General features: G+C 53.0%; 1 protein-coding gene across 7 annotated transcripts in view; it reads right to left on the bottom strand.

Moving 5' to 3' along the window:
* Window positions 1-16,016, bottom strand: part of DLG5 (discs large MAGUK scaffold protein 5) — a 71,561-nt gene that overhangs the window by 46,110 nt on the left and 9,435 nt on the right. For 6 of the 7 annotated variants that reach the window (XR_002829655.1, XR_002829654.1, XR_002829656.1 and 3 more), the window contains exons 3-5: window positions 7,756-7,918; window positions 5,682-5,825; window positions 4,832-5,015 (exon numbers count right to left, since the gene is read on the bottom strand). Coding sequence is in view for 3 of the 7 variants with exons in the window: in XM_006090175.3 (XP_006090237.2) it covers window positions 4,832-5,015; window positions 5,682-5,825; window positions 7,756-7,918 (491 nt within the window). In the remaining 4 variants the exon portion in view is untranslated. Of the gene's footprint in view, window positions 1-4,831; window positions 5,016-5,681; window positions 5,826-7,755; window positions 7,919-16,016 lie in introns of those variants that run through there. The other variant, XM_023755061.1, reaches the window with a different exon arrangement.

Genomic DNA, 16,016 nt, shown 5'->3' with positions numbered 1-16,016 from the left:
GCGCACACACACACACACACACACACACACACACACACACACCACCTGACTGCTGCTCTCAAGTGGGAAGAGGGGCCCAGGCCCCTGCCTGTGGCGCTGCACCCCCCCCCGACCCCCCCCCACCCGGGGCTGCCTCATTTCCTCGGAGATAAATCATGAAGAGGGCTGGGAGCCCCACAAATCCCTCAAGCAAACAAGCAAGTCAAACAGCACCATTTACCCCGCAAGGGCCTCTTCAAGTGAACAAGGCGTGGGAGGAACCAGGCAACAAAACCGGCCTTGTCCAGCAAGGGCAACCTTTGCCCCCAGGCCGTGGGGAGGAAACCTGGGCCTCCCCTGTTCCCTGCTTCCTCCGCTGCTGACCTACCAGGGCCGGGAGCTTTGCTCAGCCAGGCACCTACCCGGACCTGGTCCAGGTGAGAAGGCCCAGGCCGGGGTCAGCAGGGGGCCCGCAGCTCGGAGATCTACCCCCAGCGGTGCCTCCTGTCTCGGTGGGGGTCCGTGGGGGCTCATGGAAGGGCACCAGTCCCGCTGAACGGAACTGGGGAAACTCACTGACCACTATAATAAACTACCCCTCCCAGGGTCACAGCTGTGGGAAAAGGAAGGAGAACAGGGATTGAGGAGGGGTGGGGGGACCTTTTCCTTCCCTTTTTTTGAAAAACTATGAGGGGGGGGGGGGGGGGCAGAGTGTGTGCTCATCTCAGGCTGGCTGCCTGCACAGCCATCAAAGGCCTGAGGGAAAACAGGGATCGGGAGGCAAGGACATTTTTGCCTCATGAGGGCTGATTTCTTTCTTTTTTTTTTTTTTTATGACAAGGTGATAACTGGAGTCTTTTTAAGATATAATTCACATACCACACAATTCCCCCTGTAAGTGCCCAATTCAGTGGTTTTGGGGACAGTCACAAAGTTGTGCAGCAACTACCACTATCTAATTCCAGAACATTTCATCACCCCAAAGAGAAACCGTCCCCTTAGCAGACACTCTGTCTCCACAGATTTCCCTGTTCCGGACACTTCCTGCGAATGGACTCATATCATACATGGACTTGATCTGTGACTGGCCCTGTGCCTGACTCCCACAGCCGTCATCCTGACCCGCCTCACGCACGGGTTTCTGCAGAGGACTCCCGTTGGGGTAAAATGGTTTGCCTCTGAACAACTGAAAACGCACCGTCTTAAGCCTTTGCTCTAGGAAGCTCCGTGGACACGCAGGGAAATTCAATGCACTCAGCACGGCACTAACCATGGGCTGGCACCGCACTTTCTCCTTGTGCCCCCCTTCGTCCCTAAAGCAGTGCTCCCCCAGCACCGCCCACCCCGGTCCTGATCCTGGAACTGTTAGAGGGACAGAAGGAAAGAGGCAGGCAGTGGAGTCTGTGTGTGGGGGGGGGGGGGGGGGCAGCAGTGAAGGCTCCATCAGGGCTACCAACTCCCGCCCAGGACCAAGTCCCCTGATCAGAGGGCTCACGAAGACATGGGATAAGCCCCCGTACATCGCCTCGGGCCCCTCCCTGAGCCTGCACTGGGAACTCCACTAAGACTTCAACAAAGATCACAGAAAGAAAGCCAACCACAGAAGCCAGTTCTTCAACAGTTTAAATGGGAAAATCCCGAGAACAGCCCAGGAGTCCGGCAGCAAGGGGCCTGGTTGAAGCAATCACAGTGCGTCTCTGTGACTCAATGATCTGCAGCCACGACAAACTGGGACGTGGGCTTTGTCCTGAAGTAGGACGGTGCACACGCTATATATTCAGCAAGAAAAATGCCACAGCATAACAGACGCATGGTGCCAGTGTGTGAATTAACCTGACAAGATACCAGGGTTCTGTGCACGCATAAAAACCTCAAACTTCCCACTGGCAGTGCTCAAAGTAGTTAGTTCTTGGGAGTCAGACAACGGAGGAATTCTACCTTTTATTTTTAAAACGCCTGTATTGTTCGATGCTTTTATTAGTAAAATGCATATTAATTTTGCAATTAAAAAAGTAGTATAAAAATGAAAAGAAAGTCCTGCCCTTCCCCTTTTTGAACAATTTGACCTTTTGACCTGACAGCCATGAGTGAGGCCGAGCAGGACCTGGAGCTCTAGTCGGTGTGTGGCTCTTGTGGAGCCGAGTGGGCATCAGAGCCGGCACAGGATGAGGAGGGACCTGCACAGGTGAGGCCGGGGGAGGGAATGCACAGAACATGGGAGCCCAAAAGGGTAAGAAGGGAACGAGTGGGAAGGGAGCTAGAGAGGAGATGGGATGAGGGTACACAGTGGGGCTGACCAAGTGACAGATTAAGAACAACAGGAACCAGCCGTGGCCAGTGATGCTAAGTGATTAGAGTGTCGGCCTGCACACTGATGGGTCACAAGTTTGATTCAAGGGCACATACCTGACCAGGGTTGCAGGTTCGATCCCCAGCCCCAATCAGGGTACCCGTGGGAGGCAACTCACATTAATGTCTCTCTCCCATCGATGTTTCTCTCTCTCCTCTCTCTCTCTCTCTCTTTTACTCTCTCTAAAAATCAATGGAAAAAATATCCTCAGGTGAGGATTAACAAAAAAATAAAACAACAACAACAACAACAAAATCCCCACACAGTAACAGGAACCAGTTTCACACTGCTGTAAAAGTGAATTACAACAAATGGGAAGAGTAAAAGAATGAGCCCTGTGGTGTTGTAGTATTGGACTGGAACTGAAAGTGTTAGTGTGAACTCCTGTTTCCACATATATGTTACCTATTGAAGATATAGACACATAAGGGATAGAAAGAGGTGTGAGTGTGGGGGTGCAGGGGTGTCCACAGACATTCCCTACTCTGTCCACTGAGAGGCCCTGGGAGCAGTGATACCGCAGTAGCTATGAATACACCCAGCATTCGGATCTTGCTGCTAAATACCATTCTCAACTAAAAGGAATGAAGACTCTTTGAAGAAATGGCTGATTTTCCAGGACAAGGGCAGGGAAATTATAAAATGGGCTTGGAACACCTTATGCCAGGGAGCAAGGAAGCACTCAGAGTGAGGAGGACATGACAAAATGACGGAGAAGTAACCCTGAGGGGCTCCTGCTGGCCACAGTGGACGATAACCCGCTGAATAAAGCACCAACCACGAGTCAATAGGTAGGTAGGTAAGTAGACAAAAAGAAAACAAGTAACTTCACAGGAGAGAAGCCAGGGGACACCACCTTAGTCACGTGACCGAAGTGAACACCATCAGTAACAGGCCCATCAAGCAAAGTCCCAATCAGTAGGATACAAAGAGAAGGCAGCATCACGATCATGACAGTCCTGCCTAAGATGCTCAAAGGGTATCAAAAAGTGAGGACCGCCAAAATCCAGGTGGAGGGACAGCCTACAGAATAACCAACTGGCTTATAATCTTCCCAAGCATCAAGGTCATGCAGGTCAAAGTCAAGGAACTGTTCCCAATTTAAAAAGACCGAAGAGACGTGGGGAATGGACGCAATGCTTTATTCTGAACAGGGTCCTTTTCCTGTTACAGACACTATTGAGAGAATGAGCAAACCGCGAAGGGGTCTGCTGACCGGGTGGTAGTATGTACGCTACCTTCCCGATGGGGCCTATGTGGCTGTTGTATGGAACATCCTTGCTTGTCAAAAGTACACGTTAGCGCGTTCAGGGCTGATGGGGCATCAGGTTGGCAACTTACTCTTGAATGATAAGGGGAAAAATTCTCTGCACTGTACTTAAAACTCTTCTGTAAGTTGGTAAAAGTTTCACAATTTTAAAATGTTTAATTACAAATGAAAAAGCAGCCGAAACCGGTTTGGCTCAGTGGATAGAGCGTCGGCCTGCGGACTGAAAGGTCCCAGGTTCGATTCTGGTCAAGGGCATGTACCTGGGTTGCGGACACATCCCCAGTGGGAGATGTGCAGGAGGCAGCTGATCAATGTTTCTCTCTCATCGATGTTTCTAACTCTCTATCCCTCTCCCTTCCTCTCTGTAAGAAATCAATAAAATATAAAAAAAAAAAATGAAAAAGCAAAGAAGATAATTCAGGTTGTGCCAAACTGTGCTGAGCAAGCCCAGCAGTCCTGCTTTGTCTCAGGGAACCATAAATGATTCTAATGGGGACAGGCCTCTCTACCTAATCAGACCCAGGCTGCAGCACTCGGACAACACTCTGCCTCCTCCTGGGCTTGCCTTCCGACCCCTCACGGTCAACCATCTGTGGACACAGCACATGCCACCAGCCCTGCCGTGTCCCTGGACAGCCGGGCAGTTCCGAGAGGAGAAGGGGCCACCATCACTCACAGCAAGCCAGGCTCTGACTGGCCTGCCCCTCATGCCTTTGTCCACACGAAACACGAGCTGAGCAAAGCAAAGACACTAACTTGTAATGCCGAGAGCAGCAAGAGCAACAGGCCACACGCCCACCAAAATAACAATGATAAGCACTCCATCTCGTTTGCACAGGGCTCTAAAGTTTCCGAGCTTCTCCAACTGCAATCTCATGGGATCCGTACAAAGGAAAGAAGCTACAGCCCCCCAGCCCCCAGCCCCAGAGTAAGTCTAATTCCCTGTACACACTGCATAGCACCTCCTTCTTGGTAACCCTTGCAACATTCGTAATGATGCAAGGGTACCTGGGATTATTTTAGTAACATGTGTCTCCTCCAGGGGACTGCAGAGTCCAGAGAGCAAGGCCTGAGTGTTTGCTCACAGATCCCAGGGCTTCACATGAGGCGAACCCTCCAGACATACTTGCTAAATTATCAGGGGGGTGGATGGATGAGTGGCTGGAGGGGTAGGTGGTGAGCGACCTGGACCTGCACCCAGCACCCAGCACCCAGCACCCGGCCCTCTCTACCTGCTGCTGCTGGGCCCGGAGGTCGCCAATCTCCTTCTGGTCCTCCTCGTGGAGCCGCTTCATGTCCTCCCAGGACTGCTGCAGCAGGTTCCGCTCCCGCAGCAGCTGCCCGTTCTCCCGCCGCAGCGTGTCCACGTCGTCCTTCAGCTGGGTCTGGTCGCTCAGGAGTCGGCTGTGGAGTGTGCTGAAACCCCCCCACAGTGAGCCCCAGACAGCCTCCACCCCCACCCCAGGCATCACCAGCCCCTCCCGGGCCCCATCCACTAATACACCAGCCGGGAACCACAGAAGCTGGGTGCCCAGCGTTCAGGGGTGGGCAAAAGCCTGCTGTCAGCCAGACGCCAGAAGGACCCAGACCACTTGTTAAAAACCTGACACCAACAAGGGTGCACAGACAAGGGGGCTACCTGGGACAGACCTGGCACCACCACGTACTGAGGTACCTGGGGCTGAGCAAGTATCAGCAGGTGGGCAGGCAAGTACCCTCAGAGGGGCACCAGGAGACCAGAGGGGAGCATGCTGCATCTGCCTCTCCTGCGGCAGAAGCCGCAGCAAAGCCCTGGACAGCGACCCAGAATCCCAGGGATCTGCCCGGCCCCCTATCTCCCATTCTCCGTGACTGCTGACCTACCCTGCTTCTGAGGCTGCAATAGATGGTATGAAAGGTTAAAAGCCTCACTCTGTGCTTGGGGAAACTGAGGCACAAACCCACTTGCTGAAGGCACACTGCTGGCCTCATGGAAGAGGCAGGACTAGAACCAGGAGGCCTGGCTCCAAGTCCAGAAATGAGGAAGGGTAAGAGGCAGCCATTCGTGGATGCCAGAGCCCTTGCCAGGCAGGCCCCACTCACTGGTAGAAGTCGGTCTCCTTGGCCACCTCCTCACACCTCTTCAAGGCATTGGTGTGCTGGTTCTGCAGACTCTGCAGGTCCGACATGGCCCGCACACACTGGATCTTCAGCCTCTCGTAGTCAGGGTTCAGCCTGTGGTAGGGCCTGGCCCAGACAGCAAACGGCACCGTGAACACACTGACAAGGAATGTCTCTTCCCCCGGAAGCCATGTCCTAGGTCACCCCAGCCCAGTGGTTCCTAAATACCAAGTCTCCTACGCTCCACAACCACCAGGATGCGTGTCAAGCTCAGATGCCCCGGCTGCACACAGGCAACAGAATGAGAATCCCCAGGATGGAGGGGCCCTCAGCTGCCTGAGCGCCCTGCATGGGCCTGAAGAGCTGAGAATGGACCATCTAGGACAGTAGTTCTCAACCTGTGGGTCACAACCCCTTTGGCGGTCGAACGACCCTTTCACAGGGGTCGCCTAAGACCATCTTGCATATCAGATATTTACAGTACGATTCATAACAGGAGCAACATTACAGTTATGAAGTAGAAACGAAAATAATTTTATGGTTGGGTCACAACATGAGGAACTGTATTTAAAGGGCCAGAAGGTTGAGAACCACTGATCTAGGAGCTTCTGGGAGACCTTGTGACAGGCCTATGCACACAGTGGGTCCACCAGAAACCTATGATGAGGTTTCTTCTCTCTTTAGACCAGTGATTCTCAATCTTGGGTATACATTAAAATCCCAGGCCAACTATATCAGCACCTTGGGATGGGAATCAGACATCAGAATTTTTTTTTTTTAACTTTCCAATGGATTCCAACGTGCAGCCAAAGCTGAGAAAACTGGCAGGGTGCAGTGGTTCTCAAAGTGAGGTTCCTGTTCCTGCAGCATTGATAACCTGGGAACTTGTTAGAAATGCAAATTGTCAGGCCAGCCTCAGACCTCCTGGATCAGACATTAGGGAGGGGAGGCTAACTAGCAATCTGTGCTTCAACAGTAAGGCCTCCGGGATTGCAGGGCTTACTCGAGTTGGAGAACCCCTGCCCTAGAGCAGACATCAGCAACCCTTTTCTGTAAAGAACCACACTCTAGACCAGGGGTGGGCAAACTTTTTGACTCGAGGGCCACAATGGGTTCTTAAACTGGACCGGAGGGCCGGAACAAAAGCATGGATGGAGTGTTTGTGTGAACTAATATAAATTCAAAGTAAACATCATTACATAAAAGGGTACAGTCTTTTTTTTTTTTTAGCTTTATTCATTTCAAACGGCTGCTCTAGACTTTGCTGGCCACATGGCTGCTGTGGAACCACACACTCTGCCTCGGTAGCATGAAAGTAGCCATGGACACATGCACGCTGGCGCACCGTGTCCTCACTGCCCTGCCTTTGTGCCATCTGATTGGGGCATGTCCCCATCAGCGCAACCTCAAGGAGCCGCTTGTAGCCCGACATTCCCCCAAGAGGAATCTTCCTCAGAACAAGGCACACACTCTGATGCTCTTAAAGGGAAGAAGCTAAAACACCAAGGACCCCTCCAGCATCTCCTGGAAGGATAAACCAGTCTGCATCCCTCCTCCTCCTCCATGAAGCCCCCCTGATCATGCAGGTGTGTAAGGCCTCTCCCTCTGCTCCAATCCTTGGACTGCCCTTTCCTGGCAACAGGAGCAATGAAAGATTTTCTTCAAAACAAAGAAGCCATGTGGGATATATTCTTCCTAATACACATATATGTCAGGGTACAATGAATGTGTTTGCATGCCACATAAAGATCCATCCAATAGGAGGTAGACTGGGGTCTTCTGGGAGACAGTGGCACATGGACGGACACACACACACACACACACACACACACACACACACAGGACACCACAGTCAGGGGCCAAATGTATGATAGACACACCCACATCTTTCAATCCTCAAGTTGTGCGATTCAGGCCATGGGCTTCAATTTCCATTTGGAAGAAGCAGAACAAGCCTGTGCCCCTTCCCCCTGGAGCTGAGGACCCCCTGGCGGGGAGGGGATGGTGATGGTACCAGGTTGGTGAGTGTTGGGCAGGGGAGCTGGCTGCTCTCTACCTCTTGTCAAAGGTCGTCCCGTGAGTGGCGAAGGCCAGGCGCTTCCGCAGTTCGTTCCTCTCCCGGGTCATCAGCCGCAGCTGAATGGAGAGGTTCTCCACCTTCTCATTCACTTGGCGGTCGGTGAGGAGGGGCGGGGGGGACGGTGCCTTCCCGGTGGTTCCTGGCAGGAGGGAAATAATAAAGAGAACTGGGCATTTAGGGAAAGTCACCAGATGCCAAGCTCTGTTCTGACTTTTGGCTGCATTTTTCACGCCCAACGGCCCTGCCAGTGTATCCTGTGAGCATCGCCCTTCAGAGATGACAACACATGTCAGAGAGTAAGAGATGAAACAAAGACTAGGCCCAGACGGTCCCCAAGCCTCCCAGCACTCACCCGCCCGCTCTCCTGGCCCTGGCTGAGCACCCCGAGAACCTCCACCCTTCCCAATGCGCCATGACACCTCCAGGATCAACTGTTTCGGCCCTAATCCTCGCATCCTCGCCTAGTCTGGAAACGATAACTGTCACCCACCCCTGGGCATGGAGAGGCCCATCTGAGCCCCGAGCAGAACAGAAGCCATGGCCTGAGGAGGAAGGTCCAGCTGGAACCCAGTGAAGCTCCGAGGACCAAGGTGACTGGCTCCAAAGCTGGGCCCAAGGGCCGGGTCCCCATCCTCCCCTGACTAGGGCGGGACACTTCGTACAGCTCCCTTTTCTGAGCCATCCAACTGCCTGAAGGACCTGCCCGAACAGCCCAGGTGTGCGGGCTTGGAGGGGCTGTCAGGGAGAGCTGCCCACGGTTAAGTGGGACGTGATGCAGGTAAGTCGTGGGGCTCTGGGGGCCCAGCCCACATCGGGCCCTCAGCACCTGTGCCAGGACGGAAGCGTCCTGAAGGGAACCCCGTGCCTCCTGCTATTACTAGGAGCAGCGGCCACTGCCAGCACCTCTGACAAGACCCAAATCCTTTTCTAACAGGACAGCCCTCACCCAAATGTCCGGGAAGGAGATGAGTCCATGCTGCTTTATATTTAACTCTGTCCGTATGTTCACCTGAGACGCCCTCGACCCTCAGGGAGCCAGGAACTCAGGGTCAGGAACTCAGAGCAGCCTTCCCATTTCATGGACGGGACCCAGGAGGCTGACTCACCCAGGAGCTCTAGAATGTGCGAAGGGCACATGCATGTCTCTGACTCTGCCATCATGACCCCCCACACCCCCATGACCCTTGTTGGCTGGCTGCTCACAAAAACCAAGTGCCCCCACCAAGACAAAAGAGGGGCACCCGGGTGTGGCCTGCATTTCCCAGGAGTGCCAGGGAGGATGGGGAGCTCCACACTGTGGTGACAAGCCATACCCTGGTCTGAGGTAGGAGCCTCACGCTCAGCTCAGGTTCCCAACACTGGTATCCCAACCACCTAAATCTAGTACCCCCCGAAGTGCATGTTATTTTAAAACCACCACACCCTGCCCCCCAGGACTCCTGTGCTCCAGGCCAGAACTCTGGGGTCAGAATGTTCTCTAAAGTGGAGCCCAGACCAGCCCTTCTTCCCCTCCTCCTCCCCGCATGGTTCTGCTCCAGACGCTTTCCCACACCTTCCCCCGAACACCCTGCACCCTCACCCCTGCCCCGGAGTTTCGGGAAAAGGCTCATTGCAGCTGTGTGTGGGCTGCATAAGTCCTTGCTCTCTGGCAAATGAAGTCACTTTTATGAGGAGAGCCCAGGGCCAGGTCTTCACTGTCCTCTGATTTGCATAACTTATGAGGGTCTCCCGAGTGGGGCTTCCTCTGGACATGTGTCGGAGCCCCTCCGGGAGATGCCTATGAGTCACCCTCTGAACTCCGGGAAAACCACCTGTGGGAGACTGACCAACCTAAGCGAGTGGGATGCAGAGGCTCAGAGCGCACCCGGAAAGGGGGGAGTTAACACAGCGCAGACAACACAAATGTCCCAGACATGAACTCCAGCTCCCCAACAGCCCGAGGTGGGTACTAATATTGTCACCCCATTTTACAGGTGAGAAAACCGAGGACCAGCAAGGTTAGTTCACCAATTCAAATAGATTCGGCACGCACACTCTGCCACCACGCCTCCCTGCCTCCCCAATGGCAACCATGAGTAGCACTTACTTCGTGCCCGGCAGTTTCTGAAATGCTTTCCATACATCATCCCAGCCAATCCCCGTAAGGAAAATACTGCTGTCACTCCCACCTTACAGATCAGGACACCCAACCTGGTCAAGGCTAAGCAACGTGCCCAAGTCGCTGAGCCGGCAGACGACAGCACTGTCCCCAGAGCCAAGGCCTTAACCTGAAAGTTCCCCAACTTTTGGATGTCAGGACCTCTCTCTACTCTTAAAAATGACTAAGGACTGCAAAGAGCTTCTGCTTCTATGGGCTACATCTATCTAACACTATCTACCAGATTAGAAATTAAAACCACGGAAATCTTAAAATCTAGTTTTAAAATAAGCAAACACCTACTACATATCTACGTAAGATTTTTTAAATTAAAAATTAACTACCCTTTCAATTACAAAACAAAACATGCAGTGAGAAGAGCAGCACTGCTGGGCATCTTTATGCGTTTGGTGCCTGACTTGCCTCGCGTCCCCGCGTCCGTGCAGGATGGCACACCAGGACGGACTTCAGAAACCCCACCCACAGCAAGTGTGTGTGACAGTGGAAAAGCAAGTGACACCTAAGTGTCGTTGTGAAATGGTTTTGACCTCACTGGCCCCTGAGGAGACCTCGGGGACGCTGGCCATGCTTTGAGAACGGCCGCTCGGTGCTACGCCCAAGTGCACGAAGTATCGAGAAGCATCACATCTCGAGTTCGGGAACTGAAAACCACCAGGTGCAGAGACCTGCCTCCAGGGAGAGAAAGGATTTTCACCCCAAGTCACACAAGAAGCGACAGAAGGTGCGCCCCTTGGCTTCCGCAGAAGCTGGAGAGAAGCAGCAGGAGAAAGCGGGACCATCAGTGCTGTCACCATGCATTGCCGTCACCATGCATCACCACGGCCTCCGGTCCGGCTCCAGCAGGGTGAGGGTCTGGGCAGCGGATCACGCAGACGATGAAGTGAGCGCTGACGTTTGCCCACCACAGCCTGGCGCTGGGTTCTGTGCGAAACCCTCCATCCTGACCTCCTTCGTCCCCACGCACCCTCCCAGGTATGTGGTGTTACCACCCCGTGAGAAAATGACGTCCAGAAAGACAGTGCAGCTAGGAAAGCGGCGGACCCCGCGCAAAACTCAGCTCTAACTCCCGAGCCAGGGCCTCCCCCTGCGCTGCACGGCCTCCTAACGGGCGCCTCCTGTGCCCCTTCTCCTGCCCCAAGGCTGGAGCACACAAGACACACACAAAAGTGAGGCCACCCAGGCCTGAGAAGCCATCAGACAGCCGCTCCCTGATGTGGGCGAGTTGCGGGGGGAGCAGCCTGGGCGCCCCTGTCCTTCGCAGTAAGGAAGGCGGAGGACAGAGGAGGCCCAGGGCCCTCAGGAAGAGTCCCCAGATGTGCTAAGCCAGGAAGTTCCAAAATAACAGCAAGTACTGCAGAAAACCCACTCCATCCCAGTCACTAAAAATAGAGATTCCCCTTTTACTTGCATCTCAGGGTTGAAAGGAATTTTGAAGATGATGCTGTCCTCCCATCCAAATCGTCAGCAGAATCCCCCCAATGGCCATCAAGACTGTTTGAACCCTCCACAGTGAGGCAGCACACTCCTTCCTTCCCACAAAGCCCACCCAATCCTTCCCCACAGAGTGATTCTCTGCGTGAGTTCAAAGCTGTCCCTCTATTTCCCCCACTGACCCTCGCTCTGCCCAAAGGCCCACAAGGTACAACTGCAATTCCTTTTCTACACAACAGACCTGCAAGTACTGAAGACAGCTATCAAGTCCCTGTGTCACTACCAGAACAGCTGACAGCAAAAAGCAGCAACACCAGCCCTAGCTGGTTTGGCTCAGTGGATAGAGCATCAGCCTGAGGACTCTGAAAGGTCCTGGATGCGATTCCGGCCAAGGGCACATGCCCGGGTTGCGGGCTTGATCCCCAGGGGGGGTGTGCAGGAGGCAGCTGATCAATGATTCTCTCTCATCATTGATACTTCTATCTCTCTCGTCCTCTCCCTTCCTCCATGAAATCAATAAAAATATTTTTTAAAAATTATTTTTTTAAAAAGTAGCAACACCAAATGCTGGCAAGGATGCAGAGAAACTGGAATTCTCAAACACTGCTGGTAGGAATATGCAATGATACAGCCACTTTAGAAAACACTTTGATAGTCTTTTATAAAGTTACACACATTATCACACTACTCATGATCCCCCACCGCCCCACAACTATTTACACAGGAGAAATGAAAATTTATGTTCACACAAAACCAGCACACAACTGTTTGTAGAAGCTGGTGAATGGATCAACAACAGCATTACGTTTCTACAATGGAATACTACTCAGCAGTAAAAGGATGGACAACTGATCAAACTACCAATACACGGAGCAGCATGGGGGGACCACGAATGCCGTGTGTGCTACGTGAGAGAAGCCAGACTCAGGAGGCTACACACTACAGCAAGCGTGTCAAACTCGCGGCCGGCAGGTGTGACATGCTTGTACTACAGGATTACATTCATGACCCTCAGGACAAGGTAAAACTCTAGCAGCAGGAAGAGGTCAGTGGCTGCCAGGTGCGGGGGGTGGAAGGTGGAAGGCGAACTACAAAGCCACAGAAGGAAATGTTTTGGGTGAAGGAATTGTTCTGTATCTTCATTGAGACCATGGTTAAATGGTCATGAGTTTGTCACAACTCATTGAACTGTATGCTAAAAAGGATAAATGTTACTGTATGTAATTTATACCTTAATAAAAAAAAATAAGTTAAAAAAACAACTACATCTGTGGGGCCCTAAACTGAAGCCACATCCGAGGAGTGGAGTGGCTGGGGCAGCGATGGGGACTGTGAGCCCTTCTCCAGTCACTGCAGGTCTGATAAACATCTTAAAGAACAAACAAAATAAGAGTGAGTTGTCCAACGTATTCCAGAGGGAAGGGGGCAGCGGGAAGAGATTAACCAATGAACTTATATGCATACGTGCATAGGCCATGGACAGACAATAGTGGGGGAAGGCCTGGGGAGGGGGCTGGATTGGAAAGAGAGAGTTAATGGGGGAGGGGGACACCTGTAATATTTTCTACAATAAAGGTAAATGTTTTTAAAAAGTGAGTTGTCCAAAAAATGCCAAATGCCACTTCTCTCTCCTATCCCGGACAGTTGTTCTTTCGGATTCAAATGCTAAACTGTCCATTCTCCCCAGCTTCACCTCTTCCTCTTTCCATGTCTGGAACCCACTTGAGAAGGCAGATTTTCTTTTCCTTTTTGGTGTCTCAGGTGGGATTCACGGGGTAAGAGATGTGATTGCACTGAAACGGCCTCAAAAGGGGAGGAGGGAGATTCCAGGAGACCTGGCACAGGCCCTGGACTCTGGACAAGGAGCATCACTCACTGGGCCTGGCGTGAGGGGAGCAGCAGAACCAGAGTGGGCAGAGCCCTGTCTCCACCACAGGAGTCCTGGCTCCTCCTCTTCGTCGCCCCAGCTGATGTGGCCACCCCCACAGACCACGAGGCTCAGTGAGCAGCCTGGCCGCTGGGTGGGCTTCCTGGCCATAGTCCCTTTGTCCTTGGCTCCCTCATCACCACACTCCAGCCGGCCCCAAAGGCTGCCCCTCAGTCTTATCTACAGCTGGACAGGTGGCAGCTCTGCCTCAGAGCCCTGTCGCATGGTGCCAGAGCCAAGGAGGAAGTTGGTACTGGCCAAATGTGGTCAGGTGGGGTGAGGATGCCCAGGTAAACGTTCTGGCCACCTCCTGGTCCTGGCTGTCAGGGGAGAAGCAAAGGAGCAGCAGGACGAGGTCATCACAGGCAGCAGAGAGCAAACCCAAGCCAACCTCTGCTCCAGCCAGGAGAGCCAGGGCTACAGGGGAAACAGCCCCACACCCGGAGCCAGTGCTTCTGGAAGCATCTTAGCATCAGGAGAGAACTTGTTAGAAATGCACATTTCAGGCCCCACCCAGACCTACTGAATCAGAACCCCTGGGGTGATCCCCTCCAGGTGATTCTGATGCCTGACAAAGCTGCATTTGTGGCCCAGCGTAGCTTTTCCTTCCTTGTTGGGTTTTTGTTTTGTGTGTTTGTTTTTTTTTAATTGACTTCAGAGAGAGGAAGGGAGAGGAAGAGAGAGATAGAAACATCAATGATGAGAAAGAATCATTGATCGGCTGCCTACTGCGCACCCCCTACTGGGGATCGAGCCCGCAACCCGGGCATGTGCCCTTGACTGGAATTGCACCTGGAACCCTTCAGTCCGCAGACCGACGCTCTATCCATTGAGCCAAACCAGGTAGGGCTTTTCCTTTCTTGTTTTACTGGCTGTCCACTAGCCACTACACTTAAAGGCATCGCCCTTTGATGAAACGCAGGGAGGACCACTTCCCTAAATATGGAACCAGGGGCACGGCCTCCTCGGTCCTGCAGCCCACAGCTCAGCTCCTCCCAGGACTCAGGGAGAGGAGGTTAGACGCCAAGCAGCAGCTGTAGCCTTGCCCAGCTCCCAGTTCTCCTCCCAGATAAGCTACTTGCTCTCAGTCCTAAACTCGGGATCTGCTTGGCAGAAACCCAAGCCTAGACACAAAGAGCCGGCCTACTGCCTCCGGAGCCATGCCTTGGAGGCCCACCTGAAGGGCCCCCTCCCTGGAACTCACTCTGCAGCACTCATCAGAAACAGCTGCTCCCTCCCGGGCTGTTCCTTTCTGTTTCACACGGCAGAACGGCCAGTAGCTTATCTCTGCTGCCAAGGTCTGAATGTTTGTGTCCGTCCCCCCCAATTCCTATGTTGAAATCCTAACCCCGAAGGCGTGATATTAGGAGGCGGGGCCTTTTGGGGTGATTAGGTTATGAGTTTGGAGCGCTCATGAATGGGATTAATGTGTCATAAAGGAACCCCACCCCCAGAGAGAGCTCTCTCCCAACCCTGCCAGGTAGGTTCCAGCGGGAAGGTGCCACCACTGAGCCAGGAAATGAGCCCCACCAGACGCTGCAGCGGCCTTAGCACCTTGATCTTGGACCTCCCAGGCTCCAGAACGGGGAGAAATACATGCTTGTCTCTGAGCCATCCATTCTGTTAGAGCAGCCTGGATGGACTGAGACACTGGCTGGACTCTAAGGTCAGGGGCCAGGCCCCAGTGGGATCCCTACGAGACTGAACGCACGCTCCAAGAGGAGAGATGCTCCTATTCCTCTGTTGAACTGAGAGAAAAACAGGCCCCTGGTCCCAAAGGACCAGAGAAGGAAGGGTCAGAGGGTGCACGGAGTCGGGGTACAGCCCTGCCTCCACCTTCCCTGTCAACCAGAAGCTGCACTTTCAAGAAATCGTCGCTGGAACATGAAGGACGCTCTCAGGCTCCCAGCCCTGCCAACAGGCCAGAGAACTCTCTGTTCAATGAGAAATCCCTCTTGTTACTTCAATTTGTATGACATTTAAGTCTCATTTTATAAATGCTACCCAAGAATAGCTCTACTTAAAACTGCCCCAGTTACTCAAGATGAGAAATAAAAGGCACCAGGGAAGTCAGGTGCGGATGTAGGGAGAGGAAAACATGTGGAGTGTGCTATCCCAGCAGATCCCTGGGGCCTCCCCGGGGGCAGGTTCCTTAGCAAAGGGCTGCAGGGGATGGGGGAGGGCCTCCAAGAAGCCACCACACTCAGCTGATGAAAACTGCCTGGAGCTTTTTACAAAGATGGTGAAGAAGGTGCCAAAAGCTAAGGAGGAAGCCCCTATCTCTCCCAAAGCCAAAGCCAAACCAAAGGCTTTGAAGGCAAAGAAAGCAGTGCTGAAAGGCGCCCACAGCCACACAAAGAAGATCCGCACGTCACCCACCTTCTGACGGCCAAAGACACTGAGGCTCCGAAGGCAGCCAAATATCCTCAGAAAAGTGCACCCAGGAGAAACAAGCCTGCCCACTGTGCCACCATCAAATCCCCCGACAGAAGACAGCAATACACTGTGTTCCTTGTGGATGTCAAGGCCAACAAGCACCAGGTCAGACAGGATTTGAGGAAGCTCTATGACACTGAGGTGGCCAAGGTCAACACCCCATGAGGCCTGATGGAGAGAAGAAGGCATATGTTCAACTGGCTCCTGACTATAAAGCTTTGGGTGTTGCCAACAAAACTGGGATCATCTAAAATGAGTCCAGCTGCCTAATTCTAAATATAAAAA

This window comes from Myotis lucifugus, unplaced genomic scaffold (genome assembly GCF_000147115.1).
Source record: "Myotis lucifugus unplaced genomic scaffold, Myoluc2.0 scaffold_69, whole genome shotgun sequence".
Taxonomy (NCBI): domain Eukaryota; kingdom Metazoa; phylum Chordata; class Mammalia; order Chiroptera; family Vespertilionidae; genus Myotis; species Myotis lucifugus.
The sequence above is the reverse complement of the archived record's forward strand: the minus strand, read 5'-3'. Positions and strand labels throughout refer to the sequence as shown.